At 43.7% G+C, this 22,873-nt stretch overlaps 1 protein-coding gene across 1 annotated transcript in view; it reads right to left on the reverse strand.

Moving 5' to 3' along the window:
• Window positions 1-1,297: 1,297 nt before the first annotated feature.
• Window positions 1,298-22,873, reverse strand: part of CEP68 (centrosomal protein 68) — a 30,328-nt gene continuing 8,752 nt past the window's right edge. Inside the window, exons 2-7 of the mRNA XM_073003647.2 lie at window positions 19,949-20,402; window positions 13,735-15,192; window positions 5,977-6,099; window positions 4,883-4,979; window positions 2,500-2,662; window positions 1,298-1,753 (exon numbers count right to left, since the gene is read on the reverse strand). Coding sequence (XP_072859748.2) covers window positions 1,750-1,753; window positions 2,500-2,662; window positions 4,883-4,979; window positions 5,977-6,099; window positions 13,735-15,192; window positions 19,949-20,341 — 2,238 coding nt within the window. The 5' untranslated portion in view covers window positions 20,342-20,402 and the 3' untranslated portion in view covers window positions 1,298-1,749. The remainder of the gene's footprint in view (window positions 1,754-2,499; window positions 2,663-4,882; window positions 4,980-5,976; window positions 6,100-13,734; window positions 15,193-19,948; window positions 20,403-22,873) is intronic.

A 22,873-nucleotide genomic window follows, 5' to 3' on the forward strand; every position in this document is an offset into this window, starting at 1 on the left:
GCATTATAGCCAAGTGAACATATAGCAATCCATATGTTTTTCCTTTCAGACAGGGTGTGGCCTACTTCCACCACACTCAAGGACCTTGAAAATCTGCCCCTTCCAAAGCCCATTTTATATGTATGTCTGAAAGGAAAAACATATGGATTGCTATATGTTCACTCTCTATATATATATAGAGAGAGAGGTCTGAAATCCATGGCCTCCAGGAATGCAATTGACTATTTTACACCGTTCCCCATGAAATGTTTTATTATCTCTATAGGCTTAAATATGTTGACCCATGATTTAGAGAATTTATAGGAGGTCCCTGAAATGGCCAATCCCAACACCAAAAAGAGGGAGGAAGAACAGACCTGGGCAGTGGCATGTCATCTGCAGGCCTCTTATAAGAAAAATATGTAGCTTACTTGTAGCTTCTCTTTATCTAGCTCCTTATTTGAAACATCCAGTTACTCAAACCTTTTGGGTGTATTTAAAGTGTTTTAGATATTTTAAGAAACCTTAAGCCACAGTGTAACTTTCAGGAATGAATCTTGGGAGCCCACCATCCCCCAGATTCTCTCCCTCCAGTGCAACCATGAGGAGTATTTGCTTTCATTTTTTACTGATTTGTTATATCTAAAATAGTATAATTTATGGTTCTTTTTTTACCAGTCCATGGTGAAACAAGTCAGTTTCATGCTGATTTATAACCTTGTCTTTTCTAGACATGCCATGGTTTAAAACACACCTTCACTCTGTTGGTTAGAAGAAACTATTTTGTTATGTGGACCAGTTGTTTCTCCGCTTTTCATCATTGCTACAGTGAAGCAAAATAACGGCACTGGAGCTCAAGGTTCGGCCAGATTTAAAGAACTGCCTCAGATTAGTCAATATAAACATAAGACAAATTACCTTTCCCCAAGAAGTTCTCAAAGCTTTAGAGGATAGCCTTTAAACAGGACTTTCTAAATAAATTTTATAGACTCTTTTCAGTAGTTTGCGGAAGAGAAACGTCACCCTGCTGCTACTTTAAGTAGTAGTAGGGTACCTCCTTTTCCTCTGGCTTCGCACCTTCAAAATTTATTCAATTATAGTCAGTCATGCTGGTTAAGGACAATGCTAGTCCAGGACATATGGACAGCCTTAGGCTCAGGAAAGCTGGGTTACATGGTCCAAAGCTGTTCAAGGAGCATTAAGGCAACATAAAAATGTTCAGGTGTACTCAAGTCCCCTCACTGGGAGAAAGGCAGCCTATAAATGATATCAAATAAATAAATATTCCAAATGCATGTTCTAAGAATCTGCTAACTCATGCAACAATTAAAATACTTTTATTCAAAATGCAGTCTTCAATAGAAATGTTAATACTTTACACGATTCTTTTAAAATGGAACCAAAGTACGAAAAGGGGGAAAACACTGAAGAATCACAAGCTGTCTACTTGATGAAATATAAAGTAAGTCGTATTAAACCAACAAATACCCAGCTATTAGAGACAACTGATTGTTAAGCCATCCATTGCTCCAACATCAGCAAAGGTTGTATTCTCACTGCTTTCCATCAAGCGTCAGAGAGGAAGCCAGTTGCTGAACTTGCAAATCATGTTTTGTGACATTTCAACAAATCACATTTTTGAAGGGAAAGTTCTTCAGAGCCATTCTCTCCTCTGAAAACCATTTCTTTATTCTACATCAATTTTCTTACTCAAGAAGTTACTTTGTTCAGTTAAAGATGAGTTGCAGAAGTCCACATCAACTATGGGTATTACCTGGATTAAAATAATAATAAAACACTGCATTTGTATCCTGTCTTTCTTACTTTATTATGTAACTCAAAACAGTATATATAAGGTTGCCAGGCAATTTTCCATCCAAAAACCCAGCAAAGCCATTTAGCCTTAGGAAACTACTGATTTTGTTTGAATATCAGGAAAAACTTCTTAGCTGTTAGAGCAGTACAACAATGGAATCAATTACCTCGAGAGGTGGTGAATGTTCCAATATTGGAGGCATTCAAGAGAATTTTAGACAACCACCTGGCAGATACCCTTTGATTTGTATATCTGCACTAAGCAGGGGGTTGAACTCGATGGCCTTATAGGCCCCTTCCAACTTCATCATTCTATGATTCTATAAAAGGTCAAGTTGCTTTCAATAAAGGGGTGAGCAACAGGCAGATCAGGATCTACTAGTAGTGATTTGCAGTAGTTCTGCAGGAGTTTCAGTCACCGCATTCTTTCACAAGAGCAAAATCTCCACCCAGCCTGCATTATTAGTCTTCTGAAATGAAGAAAGTTGGGGTGAGGCAGGTGAAGATCCTTGTTCCAAGTTGCATTGCTCAGAAGCACACAGTTCCTCAGTTCTTCTAGGGGCATATCTGCTCTTTGTATGGATTCCTCCTCTTCACTACCCCGCAAATGGACTACTGGAGTCTCAACACTCCTAATTAACTTGAAACAAAAAGCATTATACAACATGTACCCACACCAGCACTCTTTCCCTCTGATTTACTCACTTGGAAGATTTTGCAGGGGCAGCTACTTGTTGAGCATCATGGTTCTTCATCAAAGTAGCACCAAGAGCATCCATAGCAGCAACAATGGACTCATGCAGACGTCCAGCATCGTTTTCAAGCTCATTGGACTGTTTTGCAATCAAACCAAGAGTGCTCTGTAAAACTGAAGCAAATGTTATTGTGAAAAATGGGATTACAACAAGTCAAGCAGCAGGATTCTGACAGGTTTGAAAGTCTTCTGGAGAACACGCCTTTCTAAAGCTAAGCTGCAAGAAACAAATATTACAGGAGTAACCAGGTCTGGCCTGACTAGACAAGTGGCTAACTCCCTCAAGTAATCTTATGTGGGAGTAGGGTTGGATTGCTGTATATGCCTGGAACGGAAAAAACTGTTCCAGAATGAAGGCCGCTTTCTTTAAACAAGTGGATGTGACAGTGATTACCAAAAAGCACTACTTAAAATCTGACTTCCCGAACACGGAGGCAGATCTGTACTCATTCATGCAATAGTTAGCCTTGGACAAGCACTCTGCCTCCTATCTTAAACCTTTGGGCATGCAAATAGCCAAACTGTGTTGTTTGTTGTTGTTTAGTTGTTAAGTCGTGTCTGACTCTTTGTGACCCTATGGACAAAAGCACACCAGGCCCTCCTGTCTTTGAAAGGTTATTTTTTATGACAATTAAAGCAGAACCCTTCAGAGACTAGAAAATATCAGGACAGGGCTGTATAGTCCTCAAAATAATACAAATGCAGGAACAAGTGACAGCTTTATCGGACCATTAAGAAAATAAAAAATAAAGCAAGCTTTTGATGATAACTCATCTTTCTCAGGCTGTACAGCAATATCTTGTGGGTAGCTCCAAAATTATATGTCCATATTAGAGGCTAGATACAGCTACAGTGAGCTCAAAGATGGCATGTGATTCACAAATGGGAAAACTTCCACTTTAGGTGCTGCATAAGTTGTCCAGGCACCAGTAATATTCAGCACACCTTAGTGGCTAGAGCAAGGAAGGGTGATGGCTTGCCTGCAGTCACACCAGGAACTCTTCCCCCATCTCTGAATTTGCTAAGGTCACAAGCAACCTCCCCAAAGGGCGATTCTGCTTAAAAATAAGGCACATCTTCCGTACAGTATGCGCCTTGTTTTTGCCAAGAACGGTTTGCAACTACTGCTGAGATAAGATGGAGCCCTTGATGGCTTCAGGGAGGGCAATGTGGATGCTGGCCATCTCTGTGTTGGCAGCTAAGACTGGAAGACTCAGGTTCCATCTCCCACTTGGCCATGATGCCTGTTGTGCCACCTTGGCAGGCAGTCACTCTCTTGCAACATAATTCATCTCTCAGCTATTTTCTAAGAATAAAATTGAGGGAGCAGAGAGAGAAAAATCTAGAGGTCTTCAGAGGAAAGGTGGGAATTAAATATCATCAATTAATTAACTAACTACTCCCGGTCTGCAGCAGGTGACCTGCGAATGAATGTACAGTGATGCCTTGCAAGATGAAAATAATTAGTTCCGCGAATCGTTTTGTATTGCAAAAATTTCATCTTGCGAAGTGCGGTTTCCCATAGGAATGCATTGAAATTTAACTTAAACAATGCAAAAAAAAAATCATCTTGTGAAGCAGGGCCATAGAAAAATTTGTCTTGCGAGTCACCAAAAAAATCGCAAACCGCTTTTGTCTTGCGAGTTTTTCGTTGTGCGAGGCATTTGTCTTGCGGGGCATCACTGTACTACAAACTATAGAGGACAAGACCTCTCACATTCTTTCCCTGTTCAAAATTGTTAAAATTTAAAGTCAGCCTTTAAAATGAGAAGCTGAATTTGGAAAACTAAGAGGTATATAAAACACACCCAATTCATATCCTTTGGCCTTTTTTGAGGGGGGGAGGGCTTTCAAGCAGAAAAAAATGGCACCACCAGGCATGTTTTCGTTAAAGTTCAATTCTGACTGGTTTCAGTGACAGCATTAAATACATGCTCAAAGCTAGAATTTTACATGCACTGATACAGAGTAAGTCCTACTAAATTCAACAGACTTATTTCTGAGTAGTCATGGAGAGATTCAACCTATAGCTCTCCCCTGTGTAAATCAGTACTATTACTGCTGTGTTTTCAATAGCAAGGAAGCTAGAAGCCCCAAATTTCACAAAAATACTCACAGGTCTCTTAAATATCTTAACATTTACATGTAGCTTCCAGAGGTTGGAAAAAGTTCTTTGGAATACAATTCCCAGAAGCTCCCAAACAGCATGGCCACAAAGGCAAGGAATTCTGGGAGGTGTTGTCCCCCCCCCCCCCAAAAAAGACACTTGCAAGCTCTGCTTCCGTCCAACATCACATTTTGCTAGTAGTTCCAGCACACAGTAGTCCCTCTTACCTGGTGAATCTGATGCCATGTGTTTGAGGAGCCTGTCACCATCTTGTAATACACATTCAGTCAATGCCTGATGACCAGCTAAATCCTTTTTAAACTCCTGTAACAAAGGGTATTTGATGTGGTTTCTTAGCATGCACAATTATAGCACAGTTCTTGGGGCAAGGGATCGTGGCAGTCGCGATTCAACAGGGCCCCATTCCTGATTTAAAGGATCAGGAATTCTTAGATTTGGTTCCAATCATGCAATCTAATGAACTGCGCAAATGATGAACCCCTCAGCCAGATCCTGTATGGAGTAATGAAGGTTCATTTTCACAATCAAGTTTGCTGATATTGTTTCACATACAGAGTAACAGCATTCCCGTATTTGCTCTGGTTTTGAGAGAACTTGCTTTTCTCAGGCAATCCATGCAGAGAAAATACTCTTGTGTTTGAGAAGACCAGCTTTGTCTGCCAGAGAAAGAAGATGCAGAATGGTTTAAAGCCCCCCAGTTTCTACATCAAGTGCACGCCGCACTATCTTGAGAAGATAAACACGTCTGAATCTACACATTCCAGACAGATCTTAGGAAAGTATTGTGTTGGATTGCAACTCCCAGAATCCCCCAGCCAGCACTGACACTGGCCATCCTGGCTGGGGAATTCCGGGAATCTGCAAGTTAACAAGGCTGATCTGGGATAGTCTCTGTAATGTACCCACTGATGTGCATGAGGTGAACTGGCAAGATGAATTCACCTGAGACAACAGGCAGGACAGGTACTGGCTGGGGGACGGAGCTTTTACCATTTCTCAGAACTATCTGTTCAGCACTTCTGTACACTTGAGCTACATTCCTCCAGTATAACACAATGCAGCCATGTAAGAACATGGAAAGGATCACACAGGATGCCTAAGCAGGCAGGGCAGAGGTGGGCACAACACAGCACACAGCCAGCTATTCCCTCCCACAAAAGCTCAAGGATAAGAAGTGGCAAAAAGTACCCAGCTTGTTGCCTCTAACATTATCGAAAAAGGATGTCGATGCTGTTTTAACTGAGAAGCTATTCAACCTGCAACTCAAATGTGTAAAGGAAGAGGAAACAGAGATAATTACCAAGTAATTTTGCAATGATGTCTTAACACTTTCAATATCTGGCTTGGGAGGAATCCAGTTGCCCGTAACTTCTGCTATTTTGTGCAGCCGATGAATGAGCTCTTCTAACTGTCCACAAAATATCTACTTGGACAAATCAGAACAAAAGCATCCATCAGCTCCATAAGAAAAGACAACATTTATTTTATTTACTCATTATTACATTTTGATCCTGTCTTTCCATTGAGAAATATAAAAAGTGGTTAAGGCAGCTAACAAAACTTCATTTAAAAGTTTGGTTTTATTTTGAATAATATTAAAATCATCACCATCACAAAAACAATTGAAAAGGAGAAATTGAAAATATGCCTCTTCACAGTCTACCTAAAAGCAGCAAGAGAGAGAGGTGACTGCAACTCTTAAGGATTTGATGTACTTAATTACAATTTTTAAAAAATTTTTAAATGCAAGGTGGGGAATACATTTAGCAAGATCAGAATTCTTGTGTGACTCTTGAGAATGACATAAAAATCTGCATAAAATAAAATACACTTGCCCTTCACAAGATATGTAGTGAAATAACCATTGTTTGAGGTGAGCATCGTCATATTCCAATTGACACAGCTGGATGATGAACAGCCTATAATTGCTACTGTCTGTTTTCTTTTTTTCAGTTCAAAGAAACACCAAAGCAAAGCACATTCCCTGCAGCTGTTGTAATATTTGAACTGGAATGTGAGTTTCTGTGTGTCAACTCAAGACTGAGGAACCCCACGCATGTCAAATTATAGTGGGTGGATATCTTACCTATATTCTCTTATATTCTGTACAGCTCAACCCAAGCGTAACATCTGAGATCAGCCCTTCGAAAGTCACAAAGATTGCCATCCCTTACCCATTTATTTACCTGGGAATAAAACCTACCGAAGTGGAAACATCAGTGGGTCCAAAATGCAGCAGCCAGATTGTTCACTGGGGCCGGTTATAGGGAACATATAACAACCCTGTTACTGCAGCTGCCCTGCCTGCTGATCTGTTTCCAGGCAGAATTCAAAGTGATGGTAACCTATAAAGTCCTAAATGGCTCGAGTCTAAGCTATCTCATGAACTGCATCTCCCTTTATGAGCCTGCTTGACTGCTAAGATCATGGGAGGCCTTCCTCTCCATTCCACCACCTTCAAAAGAGAATTTGGTCGGGGATACGGGAGTCTTCTCTGTCGCTGCTCCCAGACACTGGAACTCCCTCCCACTGGAGGCCAGGCTGGCCCCATCTTTACTGCCCTTCCACAAGCAGGCAAAGACCTTTCTCTTCAGGCAAGCTTTCCCTGAGTGAATGGCTGCTAAGGGGTATTTTTTAAATGGATTTTTTTATCTTACTTTAATTTTGGTGTTGCGTATGTTTTTTGGTGTTGTATTCATTACTCCTTTTACTATTTGTCACATACAGCACTGATGGTACCTGTCTGTCATGGGTTTGGAGGGAAAGTTCCATCCTATGGGGAGTGGAAGGCGGGACATCAGGGGGGAGGAGCTGTACTGTATATATATGTGGAGCTTGTGTGGAGAAGAAGAGTTGGAGTCTGTGTGTCAGACTGGGTACAACTGTTTGTCAGTTAGTACATACCTGATAGGTTCAGGTTTCTATTTAGGTAGCCAGAACTGATAGGTTCAGGGTCTGTGCGTTACCTTATGTGGGAACCAAGCTGTTGTATGTGTGTGATTGGGACTATGCCACGTTACATTATCCTATTTACCTGATTCTTTTATTTACCCTGTTTGTTATTTCAATAAACCTTGTTCTTTTGTTTATTAAATCCATTCCTGGTCTGTGTGACTCCTTACAGGGAATGGTTGGTGGCAGCATAACTATAGGGTGGGATACTCCAGTAGGTCTGGGGTTGCCACATTGATTGGTGTCCAGCGTGTGGGATACGACTGGTCCAGTTGTCCAGCAAAGCCTTGGCAAGTGTGCCCAGAGCAAGGGGGGTCTAGTCAGGGAAGATCTGAGGGCGTGTAGGTAATCTTCTAGGCTTACCTCACGGGGAGGTAGGCTAGTGGAAGAACGTGCAAACTCAGATTGGGGGGACTAGATTAGGGAGCTCTGAGGCAACCTGTTTTGGCGGGAAAGGGCTGAGGCAAAGCTGCGTGAAGTAACAGTGATCTAGCCTGTCTGCTGAGAGGCCTAGCAGAGGGGGTGAATTCTGTCTGGCAACAGTTGCAAGTTGGTGCTGGAGGGACAGCAGCAGTCTATAGAAGGCTGTTTCTGAGGCAAAAGGAAAAAAGTCGTCGTTTTATTTTGAGGCGTGACTTTTGAAGGCAGCCTGTTCTGGGGGGATTATGCCCTTGACTAGAAGCCAAATGGCAGAAATGGGGGAAGTGAGAGAACCACAGGGAGACCAAGGTTCTGAGGAGGAATTTGGCTCAGTGCAGGATGAGAGCACGGGAGAACTGACCTCAGAACTCAGAAAAATGCTCCTAGCCCAACAGCATGAATTTAGGATGAAACAATTAGTAATGGAAAAAGAAGAAAGATTAGAGAGAGAAAGAATGGCGTTTGAAAGGGAAGAGAAACAGAGACAGTTGGAGATAGAAAAAATGGCGTTTGAGCTGAAGAAGATGGAAATAATGAGTAGAAATAGGAATAACAATAATAATGAGGGGAACCCAGGGAATGGGGAAGGCAGCCTGTCTAAAACTGACCTGAAGAAATTCCCTGTGTACCACAAGGGAGATTGCCCTGAGGTGTTCTTTTCCCTCGTGGAAAGAGCGTTTGTGGACTTCTCAGTAAGGGAAACTGAGAAGATGACCATCATGCGATCTTTAATCAGTGGCAGCCTGGCAGAAGTCTATGCAGAGATGCCAGTGGAACTGCTGAAGGACTTCGCTGAGTTTAAAAAACTGGTGTTTGCCCAGCATGGGATAAATGCTGAACAGCTGAGGCAAAGATTCAGGTCACTCACAAAAAAACCAGAGCAGACTTTTACCCAAGTGGGGGCCCAACTGGTGAGGTTGCTAGAGAAATGGCTGTCTCAGGAGGGGACAGAGACCTTCCAGCAGCTCAAAGACCTGATAGCGCTGGAACAGTTTTATTCAGTCCTGCATGGGGAACTAAAGTTCCATGTGAGGGAGAGGAAACCTAAATCGGTGACAGAAGCGGCAGAGATCGCAGATTTTATTTCCCAAATAAGGAAGCCCTTAGGTGCTGAGGGGAAATCTGTGGGTAAGCCCAAAGAAACCTACAGCAGGTACTCTCAGGGACCAGGGAAAAACCAGCAAGGGGGAGGGGCCCATGTTGAACGGAAGCCCTCAGACATGAAACCACCAAGACCTCAGATTTTGGAGGGAAAACCAAAACCAGATGAGAAAGACTCCAAGTACAGCAGAAAATGTTATTTCTGTCAAGGAAAGGGCCATCTAATCTCAGAGTGTGAGAAATTAAAGCAGCTAAAGGGAAATTTGCCTCATGATTTGAGTGGAACCAAGCCAAAAGCTGTGTTCTGTGTCCAGACAGAGCAAAGCTCCTTGCCACTGAGGGAGCCTGTTGCCATGGCGACTCACTCTGAACCAGTTACATCTGCTGATCAGGCTGAGGAAAATGGTCCTCTTGTGGAGGTCAAGCGCTGCTTACTAGTGAGGACAGATTCGCAATTGTTTGAGACCGCAGGGGTGGACGTAGGAATACTTGACCATCAGTATAGGGGGCTAAGGGATACTTGTTCCCAGGTGACCCTGTGCCATCCAGACATTATTCCTAGGAAGTATATAATCCCAAATGAGAGCCTGAAGGTGGCAGGGATTGAGGGGCAGGTGATCTCACTGCCAGTAGCTGAGGTACCTGTGAGCTTTCAAGGCTGGAGGGGAGTTTGGCGGCTAGCGATTTCATCGACTCTGCCAGCAGCCGTGCTCGTGGGAAATGACCTGGCTGAACATGTGAAACGGGTGCTAGTGATTACACGCTCACAAGCTACCACGGGGACAGTTCAGGGGGGTACTGAAGAGCCCGAGGTTGAAGCAGATGAGGGTAGTCCCGAAGCCGTGGCAGAAACCTTAGCCACGGACAGCAAATTTGGCCAAGAGCAAAAGGCAGACGCCACTCTCCGAAAGTGTTTTGAAAAGGTGACAGACACCCAGCTAACACCTGAAACCCCAGCGAGATTTCGCGAGAAAAAGGGAATTTTATATAGAGAGACCCTGATGAATATCTCAAAAGGGGGAGATGGGATCAGAAGTCAGCTAGTGGTACCTGAAAAGTATCGCCCCATGATCTTACAAAGGGGGCACTCTGACATGTTTGCTGCGCACTTAGGGGTGAACAAAACACAGCAGAGAATCACACAAAAATTTTACTGGCCTGAAATAGGGAAACAGATCAAGGAGTTCTGTAAACAATGTGATGTGTGTCAGAGGCAGGGGAATAACCGTGACAGGACCAAAGCGAAGTTGTGCCCTTTGCCTGTGATTGACACCCCGTTCAAATGCATAGGAGTGGATATTGTGGGACCTTTGCCCAAGGCCACAAAGAGGGGGAACCGGTTCATTCTCACCATTGTGGACCATGCCACGAGGTACCCCGAAGCCATACCCTTGACTAACATTGAAACTAACACAGTGGCAGATGCCTTGGTGGGGTATATGTCCAGGATGGGATTTGCCTCAGAAATAATCACAGATTTGGGCACCTCGTTTACATCAAAGCTCATGAAACGGTTATGGCAAATCTGTGGAATTAAACACAAGGAAACCACTGCCTATCACCCCAAAAGTAATGGGTTAACGGAGAAGTTCAATGGGACTCTGATGCGCATGATTAGGGCTTACTTGGCAGAGAATCCAAACAATTGGGACCAGAAGCTGCAATCCCTTTTGTTTGCTTATCGATCAGTGCCACAAGCCAGTACCGGGTTCAGTCCGTTTGAACTTTTGTTTGGGAGAAAAGTAAAAGGTCCACTTGATTTAATCAAACAAAATTGGGAGCAGATCACCCAGGATGACCCACAAGATGTTGTGACGTACATAGACACTTTAATGAATGACCTGAAGAGAAACCTAGAGCTAGCAGCAGAAAACCTGCAAGCTCAGAAGGTCAGGCAGAAAACCTGGTATGACCAGAAAGCCAGGGAGAGGCACTTTAACCCAGGGGAGGAAGTGCTTTGGCTTAGGCCCTGCAAAGAGAACAAACTGCAGCTCAAATGGGCAGGACCATATAGGGTCATTTCCAAGATGTCGGACCTGAACTACCTTAACAGGAGGAACACCAAGCACGGAGGGTGGTACATGTGAATGCCCTGAAACCCTACTACAGAGGGGAACAGAGGGTTTTATTTGCCATAAAAGCAGCTGAGAGTGAGGAAGCTGAATTACCCTTCTGGGAGGGTAGAGGGGAAGTGAAATACAACCCAGATGAGGTGAAGATCAGTCCTGCACTCACCCAAGACCAGCAGCAAGAACTAAAAGTGCTGCTCACTAAATATCATAAGGTTTTTTCGAATAAGCCGGGGATAGTGAAGGGAGTGATGCATCGGATCCACACAGGGGATGCAACCCCGCAAGCAGTATCCCCATACCGAGTGACGGGACCCTATAGGGACAAGGTGCGGAAGGAGCTGGACGAGATGCTTAGGGAGAACATAATCGTCCCCTCTTCTAGTCCTTGGTCCTCTCCGATAGTCCTGGTGGACAAGCCTGATGGGAGCATTAGATTTTGTGTAGATTACTGGAAATTAAACCGCGTAACCACTCCTGATGCCGACCCAATGCCCAGGCTAGACAACCTGATTGAAACCATAGGGGGTTGTCGGTTCATTTCATCGTTGGACCTAGTAAAGGGTTACTGGCAATTAAGGATTGATCCCAGGGATCAGGAAAAGACCGCATTTTGCAGCCCTTTCGGTCTATATGAGTTTAGAGTCCTTAGTTTTGGTCTCAGAAATGCACCAGCCACATTCCAAAGGCTGATGGACCAGACCTTAGCAGGGCTCAGTGACTTTACTGTGGCCTACATTGACGATATAGGGATCTTCAGCAATACCTGGGAAGATCACCTGAAACACCTGGAGATAGTGCTGCAGAGGTTAAGTGCAGCAGGGCTAACAGTAAAGGCAAGCAAGTGTCAGCTGGGTAGCCCAGAAATAAAATACTTGGGTCACATAGTAGGGGGAGGAGTGATCAAACCCCTAGAGGCCAAGATAGAAGCCGTTCGTGATTGGCCCAGACCCAACACCAAGAAAAAAGTCAAATCATTTCTTGGGTTGGTGGGCTACTACAGAAAGTTCATCCCGAGGTTTAGCGAGATGGCGACTCCGCTGACCGATCTGACGCGGAAGAAGACTGATGACCGCATCCCGTGGACCAGCGACTGTGAGGAGGCGTTCCGGAGGTTGAAGGAGGCGCTCGTCCATTATCCAGTGCTGCGTGCTCCCGACTTCGACCGGGAGTTCATCTACACCGATGCGTCTAACAGCGGGGTAGGAGCAGTTCTTTGCCAGGAGGATGAAAATGGTAACCAGCATCCAGTGTCCTACCTGAGTAGGAAACTCCAGAAAGGTGAGAGACATTTGGCAACCGTGGAAAAGGAGTGCCTGGCCATAGTATACGCGATTCAGAAGGCCAAACCTTACATCTGGGGAAGACATTTTGTTCTGTGCACTGACCACTCACCACTGCAGTGGTTAAAGACAATGAAAACCCATAATAGTAAACTTATGAGGTGGGCTTTAAACCTGCAAGATTTTGACTTCTAAGTGAAGGTGGTCAGAGGGTCAATGAACTGTGTTGCTGACGCCTTGTCAAGAAGACCCGACGAGTGAAGACGGCGAAGAAATCATGGACTATGTATATTTTGGTGACCAAAAGTTAAATGTACCTGTTTATTGAACAGGCTTGGTTTGTATTAATAAAGGTAACTTAATGTATTGCAAATATTAATGTTTAAAGTATGGGTTATGGGATTGTGTTATAATGTATAACTGTTGTTGTGTTTTGATTTTTTTTTTTTTTTTTTTTTTTTGGAGAAAAGCACTTTAGCTTTTCCCCCGCAAAACAACTTATAAAGAGGGGAGGTGTCACATACAGCACTGATGGTACCTGTCTGTCATGGGTTTGGAGGGAAAGTTCCATCCTATGGGGAGTGGAAGGCGGGACATCAGGGGGGAGGAGCTGTACTGTATATATATTTGGAGCTTGTGTGGAGAAGAAGAGTTGGAGTCTGTGTGTCAGACTGGGTACAACTGTTTGTCAGTTAGTACATACCTGATAGGTTCAGGTTTCTATTTAGGTAGCCAGAACTGATAGGTTCAGGGTCTGTGCGTTACCTTAAAGTGTTCTGTGGGAACCAAGCTGTTGTATGTGTGTGATTGGGACTATGCCACGTTACATTATCCTATTTACCTGATTCTTTTATTTACCCTGTTTGTTATTTCAATAAACCTTGTTCTTTTGTTTATTAAATCCATTCCTGGTCTGTGTGACTCCTTACAGGGAATGGTTGGTGGCAGCATAACTATAGGGTGGGATACTCCAGTAGGTCTGGGGTTGCCACACTATTGTATACTCATTGTTACTAACTTGAATACTATGTTTTAATAGTTGTAAGCCACCTTGGTTCCTTTTTAAGGAGAAAGGTGAGTTAAAAATATTTTAAACAAACCAGCAAACCAGAGATTAGTTCAATGTAAATATGTGCACTGGAAATTACTGGAGCTTAGATTGCTTCCAAACTACCCAGCAGGCATGTGTGGAAAGCTGTTTAGTTTTAAATGTGATTTTTTAAAAAACCTTACCTTAATCCTCTGTGCAAGGGAGTCCCTGTGATTGTCCTTTTCTTTACTGACGTGATAGATGGCACTCTCAGGGAATTCTAGGCACCTCACTGTGAGATGGCTAGCAGACTCTCTCGGCATGCTGTCCTGGTCCTTGCAGCCTTCTTTGTTCAAAACGTTTTCTTCTGCATGTTCACGAAAGCTAGAGGTATGGCAAGAATCACAGTATAGTTCCCACTGGCTCTTGTCACTGGCATAATCCCCGTAAACCTTCGGCAGGCGCTGCTCTCTCTTCACACTGAGGGATGGAAAATCATCTTGTATATGCTGATGTTCAGGTTGGGTTAGGCTCAGTGACAGATCCGTCAGCTGCTGAGCCAGTGCCTCCAATTCTTTGAGCCTGGGTGGTAAAGAGAGATACTCTTCCCCCCCGGAACAATCGGTTTGTAGCGGCAGCATCCGTGTGGAGCGTATGAAGGTGTTACTAGTAGCATCTCTTTCTGTAAGATACTCATGTCCCCTTGAGTTCCAGTCCCTTCCATCAAGGCTAATCGTCCCAGAGGGATCAGGGCTAAGGCACCTAGGAGACAGACCATGTGTCATCATGCCAGAGGTGCCAGTTTCACCAGCGGAAGGATCTCCATCCATGAAAGAAACTTTCCCAACAGGTGAAAGTCTGTAGCGAGAAACTGGAGAGGGACATTCTAGCTTTTTCAGTGAAGGAATGGAACACCTCTCCGTACTCTGAATCCCGGCAGTTTGTTGTTCTTGGTCCTGCACAGTCAAAAACTTCAAGCTACTCTCAGGGGAAACAGAGAGGCTATCGAGGTCAACCCCAGAATCATGGACAGTGGAATCGTTGGGTTTTTTGGCCAGCTTGTGTTTTGGCCTTAAAGGGTAGGTGTAGTCAAGCAAGTCTTCATATTCTTTATTAGGATCCCAGTGGGGGGACTGACGGTCTGGTGATGGCGGTAAGCAGTCAGGTATCGCACATGCCCAGTAGTCAGCTTGGAAGGAGGACATCTTTCTTATCCGTTCCACCAGTGAACAGCTATCCAGAGGGGTTCGCTTGGCTGTGCCTACCATGGAGCTCCCTTTAAGGCCAAAGCGACTGTGCAAATTCCAGGGAACAGATGTTTCTGACAGTGGATGAGCTGCCACTGTTGAAAAGCTCTTGGACCTTACCATTTCCTGCTGCTTAAAGTCGCCGTCTTCTGACAGTTGTAAGGAAATGCTAGTTCTGGGAGATACAGGCATGGTGGCACCAAGGTGTGCATTTCTTTTACTTGACAAATGTTTTGGCGTGGATGAATGAGGGGGAAGCAGCATCCGGCCCCTACATTCAATATCAAAGTCATGGAGGGGCCTGGTGGTATGGCTGCAAAATGTAGAATCCACTCCTCTGGCTGGAAGAAATCCTGGAAGGCCCAGCAAACTGTCGAGCACCTCTGCAGAAGCAGAGCGCTCTGCCGGAACCCTCTGCGGAAACCATTTTCAAAAAGGGAAAAAGAGATAAGAAGAGTAGTGGTTGATTTGCAAGAAAGTACTGTTTACAGCACAACACTTTCAATTCTGAACAGCTAACAAAACTCCTATTTGCTTGTTTGCACAGGCCTGCTCTGTCAATAAAGCCATCTCAGGAATACATTACATAGGAATAATCCCTCATCCTTCCTGTTTACTTACTCCTCTGCAACTCAAGTATTTTACTGGTTTCAAAACTGGCAAATACTATAAAACAATCAAAATACAGTGGTGCCTTGCTAGACGATGATAATCCGTTCCACTGAAATCGCCATTTAGCGAAATCATTGTCTAGCGGAAAGCATTTCCCCATTGGAATGCATTGAAACCTGTTTAATGCATTCCAATGGGAAAGAATCGTCGTTGTCTAGCGAAGATCGGCCATAGGAAAGCCGCTTTGCGAACCGCCAATCAGCTGTTTAAATCGCTGTCTTGCGAAGCTTAGGTCCCGAAAACCCGTTTTGCAAGCGCGGAGGGAGCTGTCAAAATCGTCGTCTAAGCGAAAATCAGTTTATGCATTTATTTATTTATTTATTTAATTTGCAAAGCAGGTTTACGAAGCAGGGACCAAACATTGTCCAGCGAAATTCCTCCATAGGAATTACTGTTTTGCAAATCACTATAGCGATCGCAAAAAGTCAATGTCTAGTGAAAAAACTGTCATGCGGGTTACCTGTCTAGTGAGGCACCACTGTACAGTGGTGCCTCGCACAATGATTGCTTCATACAACGATGAATTCACACAGTGATGGGTTTTTTTGAGGAATTTTCCCCATCGTTTAACGATGTTCTCTATGGGGGAATTTCACTTAACGATGTCCCTTTTTGCTCATTTAAAAGTGTCTTAAAATGTTTGAAACCCGTTTTAAATGCTTGGATTCCATAGTGCACCTTGTGAAACATGTGCAAACTTAATTTGGTTTTGTTCTCTTCATTAATTTTTGGTGATTTTTTTATTTTCCCCATTTAAATCAATTGAATGGACAGTTCAATGCATTTAAATAGGGAAAACAAAAAATCACCAAAAATTAACGAAGACTCAGAACAACACCAAATTAAGTCTGCATAGGGATCAGGAGGTGGGCTAACGATTGCAAGCATTTAAAACCTGTTCCAAACATTGTAAGGCACTTTTACAGGAGCGAAAAAGGACTTCGCAAAGCCATTGAAATGTATTGAGTCGGCTTCAATACATTCCAATGGAGGAAACATTGTTTCACTCAACGATGTTTCCTATGGGATTTTTCACTTAAAGACGGCAATCCATTCCAATTGGAACGGATTAACCGGTTTTCAATGCATTCCTATGGGAAATGGTGTTTCACAGAACGATGTTTCACACAACATTGATTTTTTTGGAACCAATTAACATCGTTGTGTGAGGCACCACTGTATATAGATTTGCAGTACAGTCCTATGTGCCTTGGAAAATCTAGCAAACTCGGTGGTCTTCCTTCCCGTTAAGTATGCACAAAACTGCAACTTGAAGTCAACCTGATTTCTCCCATTGATCACCATCTCCATCCTTCCTATCCAGGACGATATGTCTCCCAAACAAAACTTGTAGAAATATGTAGCTAAATCAAGATCATAGTCCTGCTCTGGTCTCCAGTTTGGAGAAATCCCCATCTGCCTGGTTCCCTCGCTGGGAGTTTTTAAAACTGAAGACCTGGCTCTTTAAGCAGGCCTTCCCTCCTGCCACTACTTATTTTTTTCCTCTCGTTTTTGGCTTGTTTTAGTCTTTTTATTGATGATTTTAACTTTATTGCCTTTTTTGGACTGTAAACTGCCCAGAGTAGATTCATCTAGATAGGCAGTATAAAAGCCAAACAAACAAATACAGTGGTGCCCCGTATAGCGAGGTTAATCCGTTCCGGATTAACCCTCGCTATACGGAATCATCGCTAAACGGGTAGGGGAAAGGTATTGGAACGCATTAAACTTCATTTAATGCGTTCCAATACCTTCGTTACTTACCCGTTCAGCGAGGATTCCAGGTGCCGGCAGCCATTTTCGCGCCTTCGCTAAACGAGGGCAGGGCGTGAAAACGGCTGCCGGCAGCCATTTCCGGGCTTCCGGCGGCCATTTTGGAACCGCCGATCAGCTGTTCGGCGGCTCCAAAATGGCCGCCGCAATACCCGATCTTCGCAATGCGGGTTTTCCCCATTGCGAAGATCGGGTATGTTTCTGTATAGCGATCCCAAAAAAGGGATCGCTATACGGAAACATCGCTATACGGTGCACTCGTTAAGCGAGGCACCACTGTATAGCTTGTTCAGTTCAACTGCTTGCTATTCCCCCCTATATTCCTAACCTCATCCCTACCTGTGTGGCTGGATAGTTCTTAAATGCTCACTAGCTACTAAATGTGGATCAGTACTCAACAGTACTGGTGGCAAAAATGCTTTCAACAACAGAAGCAAGAGAAGTGATACCCCTTCCCTCCTGAAACTTTCTGTGCAACATTGAAACCTGTTCCAAAAGGCTGAGAAAACTTCCTGATGATACTGTCAGTATAATGTTACAACTGAGCTGTATATGCCTAACCACTGTAGCTGCACTGTAGACTTACAATTGACATATGCACAGATTAACAGAGATTGCTAGAACGTGCTCTCTGCTGGCCACTGTAGTGAGCTACAGCACATTCTCCAACATAAATGAAGCCATTTAAAAATCAAATTGAATAAAATAAAAAACCTTCAGAATACCCCAAGTTCAGTGCTCACTGAACTCACATCAATTGGTGAATTCAAAATTATTAGGAGTAACAAATGTACATTTGGTTTCACTGTATGAACTCAAGTTTACAGTCTGGGTTTACTCCTGGATTCTGCTCCGAGCTTGGCTGCTCACATCTGGCTAGGAGTGAATCTGAACAGTTAAATCAGTCAAATCTCTTCTGGAGGGCCTCCCAACCCTCCAGGGAAGATTCTGAGGGCATACAAAGAACTGTAAAATTAGATTTTTTTTGGGGGGGGGGGGAAGAATCTCCACTGAGAGGGGTTAATCGGATTCCTCTCACAACATTTTACTACAGTGAGCTCTCTACACTCCTCAAGTTTATACAAATCTTTAGGAAGATCCATGAACTACAGAGAGTACATAGCACTTAAGGTGCACGGAGGTGCAGTGTTCTGCTAATCACATAATTCAGGCAAGAGCTTGTTTAGCCACACTGTTTATTCTTCAGCAATAACTAGCAGCGCAGTCTCTAGGAAGAACAAACCTAATCCCAGAGTTTCAAACAGTTATTTTGCTGAGTTTCCATAATCCTCCAGCCAGCACAGAACAAGAAATTCTAGAGCAGGATTTTATATATATATATATATATATATATATATATATATATATATATATATATATATATATATATATATATATGTGTGTGTGTGTGTGTGTGTGTGTGTGTGTGCGTGTGTGCGTGTGTGCGTGAGTAAGAGAGAGAATGAATGTACCGTATTTTTCCAATTATACGACCCCCCAATGTATGAAAAAGCCCCCTAATTTTGACCCTTGATGGAGGCGAAGGAGCAGTAAATGGGCAACTGCTTCTCCACCTCCATCTCCTCCTGCTGCTGCTGCTGTCTCTGCTGCCGGCCCGATCATCTTCTCCAGTGCAACTGCTGGGGCTCACCTCCAGCTCACGTCGCTGCCTTGTCCCCTGCCCTAAGGAAACAATTGCTGGAGGAGGTGATCCGGCAGCGGCTGCAGGAAGAGGTGCCTGAGCGCGAGAGTGTGCTTGTTTGCCCCCATCTCTGCCTCCTCCTGCCTCTGCCACCGGAGGGGACAAGGCGCCGAGGTGAGCTGAGCCCGTCAGTCCCACTGGAGGTGGGGATCAGGTGGGTGGGGGAGGCAGGAGCAAGAGGCACCCGAGTAGCGGGGGGGGGGGGAGAAGCACCCTATGGCTCCCATGCCAGAAGAAAGGGCTCCGCGTGCCAACTGTGGCATGCGTGCCATAGGTTCACCATCACTGGCCTAGGAGATAGAAATAAAGCAGTTCTGTGAAGCCAAAAATCTGTTAATCACAAATACATGCTTCAGGCAACAAAACAGAGAACCTCATACTACAAATTTGCTATTATACATATACATTCACAAACACCACACTAACCTTCTTCCTCCTCTTAAAATGTATTAGCCACCACCTCTCTTGTTGCCATTAATACAAGGGCAGCAGTAGTAACTGAGTTCCATTGTCCTGCCTTAACAAAGGGTGGCTCCCCAAAGATATCTGTAATAGCTCCCTGATAAGAGTCGCGTGTTTACGTCTTTATGCCAAGGCTAGTCAAAAATCCACCCAACAGGAATTAGGACTCATACATTACTTACATCATAGGCAAGATCATAACAAATGATAATGTTCAAAGATGGATACGCTGTTTTACTGCATCTTTGCTGATGGATACAAACATACAAATCAGGAACTAGTGAAAATTACCTTGTCAAAGTGACAAAATGCACCCAAAGCATCCCTATTCATCTCAAATCCAGAAAGTGCATAAATAGTACGCTTTGCAAATGTATCTACAATTTGTTCCAATACTATCTACAACAGGGCTCCAATTTAGAACATGAGATACTGAACAATAAAGGCTATGCACTCCTCAGTGCAAGAACCACATGTTATATAGGTTATAAATTGCAGGCACCTCTCTTTTGCAAGAGTTAAGTAGCACTGCCAAACTACGAATATTGAAAATACTCTCACCTGTTGCTCTTCTGACCATAAACCACCTCTGCTAAAATAAAGAGGCACATCACCATCCTGAGCATTCCCATCAATTAGTGGCTGGCTTTCCACATATGTTGCTTTTGCTTTGATCTTGGACAATCCGCTAGATGGCATCAAAGGCAGGGTTGAAGGGTTCTGATTCCTCTCAGGAATGCCAGGAGCTTCATGGTCGGCTTCCTCTACTGCTGCAGGCCCTTCATCTTCAGCTGCTCTGAGCAACCGCCTTCCATCTTTCACAGCCAAGGGCTGGCAACCCCTGCGAATTAGTTCAGGGTACTCCATCTCTAGGTCCATGTAATTCCACTGACCACAGCCCTTTGTTTTCACATTCAGTGAGACATCCAAGGGAAATTTTTCTACCAAGGCCATTGATACAGCAGATCTCTCTTCCTTCAAGTCTCAAAACATGAACTCTTGTGAACCTGAAAGACTACCATAAAAAAACAGCAGAAATTATCATTCCCCATGTATCTAACAGGGGGATGTGGTGGCGCTGCGGGCTAAACCGCAGAAGCCTGTGCTGCAGGGTCAGAAGACCAAGCAGTCATAAGATCGAATCCACGCAACGGAGTGAGCGCCCGTCGCTTGTCCCAGCTCCCGCCAACCTAGCGGTTCGAAAGCATGCAAATGCAAGTAGATAAATAGGTACCACCATGATGGGAAGGTAACAGCGTTCCGTGTCTAAGTCGCACTGGCCATGTGACCACGGAAGATTGTCTTCAGACAAAATGCTGGCTCTATGGCTTGGAAACGGGGATGAGCACCGTCCCATAGAGTCGAACATGACTGGACAAAAATTGTCAAGGGGAACCTTAACCTTTACCTATGTATCTAACTGAAAGGCTAGACATTTACCTGAAGTAAGCTGCAATGGGGTTACACTATAAAATGACATCTAATATTTGTAATCATTATACAGTACAAAGTTGTGAACTTCCACAAGAACTAGCAAATGATCACAAACCCTACAGCACATTTTATCAGGGCAATCCAAGAAGCCAAAACATCAACTTGCACTCCTATTGCTCAAACATGAGGGAACAAAACATTTTTTGTTGTTGCTGCTGCTATGCACCAAGTCAGAACTGACTTGTACTGACCCTAATAGGGCTTTCAAGGTAAGCAGGATATTTAAGGAACAGTTTTAACAGTTCCACCCACCAGTGAGTTTCCATGCCCCAGAAGGGGAACTGAACCCAAGTCTTCTTAACCAATTCTCCTCAACTATTTGTGTAGCTCTCTGTATCATGGTTGATTCTGTTCCCTTAAGTTATGGAAATCAAAACATCCAGTCCTTGTGAGCCATCTGTCTTTTCTCCAGTCCTTATTTAACATCACATAGCCATGGGAGGGGGATCCTTCTATTTGCACTGTGATATGAATGTATCAAGGTCATATCAGGTTTTTGAATTGTTGACCAGAATCCTATTGGTTTGTAAGGAAAGCATATTTGTGGTTTTGGACTTCAACTCCAGAATTCCTTACGTCACTGGTTCCCATACTTGGGTAACCCAGGTGTTCTTGGACTGAAATTCCCAGGATCCTTTACCACCAGCTGTGCTGGCCCAGGTTTCTGGGAGTTCCAGTCTAAGAACACCTGGGTTACCCAACGCTGAATAACAATTGCCTTAGGTAACATAGCTATCTAGGCAAATCCTGAGAGCGGTAGTCCAAAAAACTACAAACCTGCACATCTCTGCGCCTTCAGAATGTTGTAATTCTACAAACAACTAATATGTACAAAATACACATACTGAGAGCAAAAGAGTGAATTAGTTTACAAAAAATGAACAGCCTTTTAAAAAAGTGTACATTAGACAGAAATTCATTATATTTTTGAATGTCAGGAGTTACGTGCCCCAAATACATACAAATGTTGATGCAAACTTTCAGCTGAACATTCACACAAATGGGAATGTTTTTCCACAAACTGAGGAATGGAAAAATTAAAAAACAACTTCACAAATTTATCCATCCCTAATTTGACACGACAAGTAGTTTAACCTATGCCTGAGCAGAAGTGCACAGCTAAAGTTGTGTTTTGAGTAGGGTCCACATTTTGATGCTTATGTTATGATTTTGTAAGTGTTCTCTGAGAAAACTTGCATAAATAAAGGTTACACCAGACTCAATCATATTCAGAATTATTTTATAGGCAAATTCATGGGTAGAATCCAACAGCAAGCTCAGATGCCATTTAACTGCTCTGATATGAGGGGTTGCCATGTTTCTGTGCGCCTCTATCCCCAGCCAAAAAGGAACCTTGCATTTCAAAATACAGAAATGGAGGTTGGGTGGGGAAGGGTACCAATTATTAGCAACCCTTTGTCTAACAATACCAGGAGAGACATTTTAAACCACACAACTCCACTGAAACCTACACTTCTGACCTGAATCTACTTGCCCCCCCCCATTTCTGTAACTTCTATGTTTCTTGTACAAACCACCCCAACCCCAATCCCAGTTCTGTTTTGCCCTTCCTGGTGGGGATCCACCTGGGGTCGAGGGTTAGCTTATCTCTGTGATTTTTAAGTGTTTTACTAAAGGTATCACCCACCTTTGCCTTCAGATTGAGTACTCAGGACATACTCTCAGAGAATAAAGAATTCTTGCCTAGCATGTCCAAAGAAAGGGTTTCTGAGGAATCCTTTTACGTCGTCCCTGCTCGAGTAGTGAACATCCCTTCAGAGTTGGCAACAGTTGTCTCCTTCCCACACCCTCTGATCAGCGGCAAGAACATCCTCAGCAGAGACCATTTCCTTCCTCCTTACCTCCTGCTGCCTATTATATTCTCATAAGACGGAAAAGGTTTTCGTCCAGTTTCAAACACTAGCTGCTGGCAGAAGAGGCTTTTGAATAGAAAAGAAATGGAAATCGAAAAAACAGAGGCAAAAGAGAACA

Source organism: Pogona vitticeps, chromosome 1 (genome assembly GCF_051106095.1).
Source record: "Pogona vitticeps strain Pit_001003342236 chromosome 1, PviZW2.1, whole genome shotgun sequence".
Classification (NCBI taxonomy): domain Eukaryota; kingdom Metazoa; phylum Chordata; class Lepidosauria; order Squamata; family Agamidae; genus Pogona; species Pogona vitticeps.